The following is a 4669-nucleotide window of genomic DNA, read 5'->3' on the forward strand; positions in this document are numbered from 1 at the left end:
CTGAGAAGCCAGGCGGGACAGGGAAGAGGTGGACATCCACCTCTTCCCTGCCCCACCCGGCTTCTCCGATTACTGGCCCAGGGCCGGCAAAGGCGGCCCGGTTCTCCGGCTCTTGGCTGCCACATGGGTTCCATCAGCGGCAGGCGGCTTCTTCCATCCTTCCCCTTTCGCCTCCCATCATTGTGCCTACCTATGCAAATTAAACGCCCTCTTTGCAGTTAATTTGCATATCACCCTGATTAGCCAATGGGAAGCGTAGCGGAGGTATGGTTAATTACCCTTTTTGTCTTTTATTAGATTAGATTATTATGGTAAAATATACACAACAAATTGACCATTTTAAGTGTACAATTCAGTGACATTAATATGTTTAAATATGTTCACAATATTATGCAACCATCACCTTCATCCATATCCTGAGCTTTTCCTTCATCCGAAATAGAAAGCTCTGCATGGATGAGAACGCTCTGCCTGGATGAGAACTCTCTGCCTGAGAAAGAGAAAGATGGCTTCTGTGGTATGGAGGAATAACTTAGTATAGGGATCACTAGTGGCTGTCCTCTCAGCTCTCTCCCCAGAGCCACTAACCCCAGACTCTCCTCACATAGCTGTAGTCCACTCTGCCCTTCCTCTGCTAAAGCCCAAGAAGCCTGAAAAATAAAGCCTGAAATGAGGTATTCAACCACCAAAATTTCCCCAGCAAAGATGAACAACTCAGCAGGAAAAGCCCTGGTAAAATCTTCTGGGTTGAGAAAATCCCAACAGAAGGCCAAAGAAATTTACTTTGATGTACTTTATGCAGCTATGTTCTGGCCTTGTCATAGAAAAGAAGGCCTGTTACTTTAGGAAAGAAACTGTCAAAAGGCATTCACCAGAAACAGTTGGAAATCACAAAGAGCCACATCTGCTATTCACTACCTTTCGGAAGCACCTGGAACACCTTGAACAATTTGTGGAGGCCTTCCCCTTTGATATGCCTGTGGTCCAGAAAGATACTAGAACATTTGATGGCTCAAGTATCCTAGAATGTTCTTTTTCCCTGAGCACATATAGCGATCAATCCATTACTTTTGGTTTTGCGGATGGAGGTTATGAGATCTATGTTGAAGATTTGAGGGAAAAACAAGAGAAAGACAAGGTATTATTCTGTTACTATGTCTTGCAGTTACCTGCAAGTGAAACAGGTGATTGCGTTGATTGTCACAAATGAATGGTAAGCCTCAGTCTTACAAAAGACAAAGATTTCCTGCTGCATGCCAACAACAAGGAGCACTCTGTGAAGCTACAGAAATGTGAAAATTCGTTGCCAGACCAGATCTTCTTTTTTCTTCATACTGAGCTCCAGCCCTCCCCATGTGTTTCATTTGAATGTAAGAGCAATCCTGGAGTGTTTATAGGAGTAAAGGATAACCATGTTGCTCTAATTAAATTAAAAGACCAAACTGAGCATTCAAGAAGAGAGAATATAAAATTTAAGCTGTCTTGAATGTAATGTGTTTGAAAGTTGTGAATCCTGGGTTGAGTAGCCCAAATAGCTACCATGGAAGAGATTATCAAAAAGAGAGATGAAATAGAATCTCTTGCCCTTTAAACAGTAACTCCCTTTCTTGTTCTTTCCCAGACCATAATAACCACTATTTCTACTTGTTAGTTCTGTAAGTTTGCCTCTTCTAGGTGCCTCATATAAGTGTAATAAGATAATAGATGTCCTGATGGTGTCTTTTATAGCACTAAAGTTTAATTTTGATTAAGCTTAATTTATATTTTATATTTTAAATAATTTTTAATAATCTTAAATTTGTAAATTTATATTGTCACTGTGCTTTTGGTGTCGTATTTAAGAAGCCATTGCCTAACCCAAAGTCATGAAGATTCACTTGAACCATTTTTGAATACTCTCTTACTTGGTCCTCCCATCCATATTTAAAACATCAATATAATTATTAAGATTTTTATGGGGAGGGTTTATTAAATGTCCTCTTTTTACATTTTTAGATCAAAATAGTGGGTTTCAAACTGTAGAATCTCCTGGGATGCTTATTAAAGCACAGGTTCCTCAGATGAGTTTTGTACATTTGTAGTAAACTTCTAGTAGACCAGCATCATGTAGTTGAAAAAGTGTGGAATTAAAATAGTCCAGCATGGCCTGGCCAGCGTGGCTCAGTGTTTGAGCATCAACTATGAACCAGGAGGTCATGGTTTGATTCCTAGTCAGGGCACATGCCTGGGTTGCGGCTCCATCCCCAGTGTGGGGCATGTAGGAGACAGCCAATCAAGGATTCTCTCTCATCGTTGATGTTTCTATCTCTCTCCATCTCCCTCTCTGAAATTAATAAAAATATATTAAAAAAAAAAAAAAAGGCCAGCATGGTGATTTAAGAGCATGGCTCCTATAGCCTGACTACTTGGATGTAAATTGTGACTGTGTCCCTTTCTAGTTGTACAGTTATGGGCAAGTCGCTTGTTCTCTCTGGGCATTCATTTTCTCTCATAGGGTTGTTGCAAGGATTAAACAAGGTGAAGCACATAGAGGAGTTTGGCAATAAGGAGCACCACATAAGTGTTAGACATTGTTATACCCTTTAACTCAGTAATGCCGTGTCCAGGGACTTAATCTAAGAATAATATCAGAGATATTGCCTAAAGATGTATAGCAATTTCATCATAGAGGTTAATTCCCCAAAATCTACCATATATAATCAGTAGACCTATTATTAAATAAATTAATTAAATTTATGAGGTGTCATTTGCCATTTAGTCATATTTTCAACAAATATTTAATGCCATGGAACATAACAATGTAAGTGAGAAAAATTAAATATGCAACTATATATAAAGTATGTCTTTAAACTTCTTTAAAAATACTGGGCAAGTGAGTGGAATGGTGGTCTTGCAATGCATATAAGTATGTTAAACTGTTGAGAGTGGTTATCCTTGGAAGCTGGGAGGAGTGATTTTAATTTCTTCTGTACTTTATTGTACTCTCTTGACTTCAACAATAAGTATTTTATACTAAAAAAAACCATTATTTTTTAGAAAGACTAAATGGGGGAAAGCTCAATGTGAAATAGGAAAGCATAATGTGAATAAGAAACCCGAATCTGAGAAATAAGCCAGTCAGAGAAAGACCAATATCACATGATCTCACTTATATGTGGAATCTAATAAATAAAATAAACTAATGAACAAAATAGGTCCTGAGACATTAATGCATGGAAAAGACTGACAGATCTCAGGGGGACGGGGAGAGATTAACCAAAGAACATATATGCATAGCCCATGGACACAGATAATAATGTGGTGAAGGCCTGGGGTGGGGTGGGGTCTTGGTGGAAGGGGCCAAAGGCAGGGAGAAATGGGGGACATTGGTAATACTGTCAACAATTTAAAAAAAAAACAACAACTCTGAGTACTAATCCAGTACTAGTACTGCTATTAAATAGTTTTGAACCTTGAATGAATTCTGTCTCTTCCTTAGGGGACACAGTTTCCTCATCTGCAAAATGAAAAGTTGGACCAGAATGAAAAGGCAATGTAGTTGAGTGCTGAAGAACTGGGAGGCCAGCCCTAGCTGGTTTAGCTTAATGGATAGAGGGTTGGCCCACAGACTGATACTGGCTGTCTAGTTTTGCTTATTTGTCATGTGTTTTTATACTGGCAGCTTCTTTTTTTTTTTTTTTTTAAAGGGAAGGAAACCATTTCTTTAATTTATTTTTTTAAAATTTTTATTTCAGAGAGGAAGGGAGAGGGAGAGAGAAATAGAAACATCAATGATGAGAGAGAATCATTGATTGGTTGCCTTCTGCACGCCCCCTACTGGGGATCGAGCCCGCAACCTCGGGCATGTGCCCTTGACTGGAATCGAACCCGGGACCCTTTGGTCTGCAGGCTGACACTCTATCCACTGAGCCAAGCCAGCTAGGGCCTGGCAGCTTCTTTGGGGCCCTAAGCTATTTCATCAATAAGGGTATTTTGTAGACCTTTTTAGCATTAAAAATCTTATACTTAATTTTCTACAGTTTTTTCTGATTCTTTTAGTTCTGAAGCTAATGGGTACAGCTTAATCTATCTGTAATTAAGTTGCATAGGCTCTTAGGTCATACTTATTTTTCTTCAACTGATGTTTTGATTTTAAATTTAATAAATGTCATAAAGCCCAAAGGAATGTTATTCCTCAGCTGCCTAGCCCATTCTAGGAAAAGTTAATATTATAAGGGGAACTCAGCTAGAAGTTGGTAGAGCATGATCAAATGCTTTAAGAGATAAATCTGAGTATGTTAAAGTCACTTTCAGAGTCAACAACCATGTTGGAATTCATTTTCGGGAACCCCGAGAAACAAAGACTATAGAAATAGATGACTTTCATAATATACTAGAGGCCTGGTGCATGAAAATTCATGCACATGGGGGGTCCCTCAGCCCAACCTGCACCCTCTCACAGTATGGGACCCTAGGGGGATGCCCACCTGCTGGCTTAGGCCTGCTCCCCGAGAACAGATGATCTAAAAGAAATAATCATATCCTTGGGTAAGGATTTTTTTAAAAGGTAATGGTCACATGAAAATTCACTGCTGAGGGGACTGGGGGACTATGGTGGCGGGCACGCGGCAGGGCTAAGGGGACTGGGGGACTCCAGCGGCAGGTGCTCTGCCACCTGCCACCACCACCC

At 39.9% G+C, this 4669-nt stretch overlaps 2 protein-coding genes across 14 annotated transcripts in view; both read left to right on the plus strand.

Moving 5' to 3' along the window:
* Positions 1–4669, plus strand: part of SLMAP (sarcolemma associated protein) — a 164091-nt gene that overhangs the window by 43484 nt on the left and 115938 nt on the right. The gene's annotated exons all lie outside the window — the stretch shown is intronic.
* On the plus strand, positions 370–2208 carry LOC106726468 (interleukin-33-like). The gene is given in 2 exon segments (XM_014541362.1): positions 370–780; positions 782–2208. Coding segments are annotated over 2 exon segments (816 nt in total). The 5' UTR covers positions 370–669; the 3' UTR covers positions 1487–2208.

The sequence above is a fragment of the Myotis brandtii genome, unplaced genomic scaffold (assembly GCF_000412655.1).
Source record: "Myotis brandtii unplaced genomic scaffold, ASM41265v1 scaffold268, whole genome shotgun sequence".
In the NCBI taxonomy this organism is placed as follows: domain Eukaryota; kingdom Metazoa; phylum Chordata; class Mammalia; order Chiroptera; family Vespertilionidae; genus Myotis; species Myotis brandtii.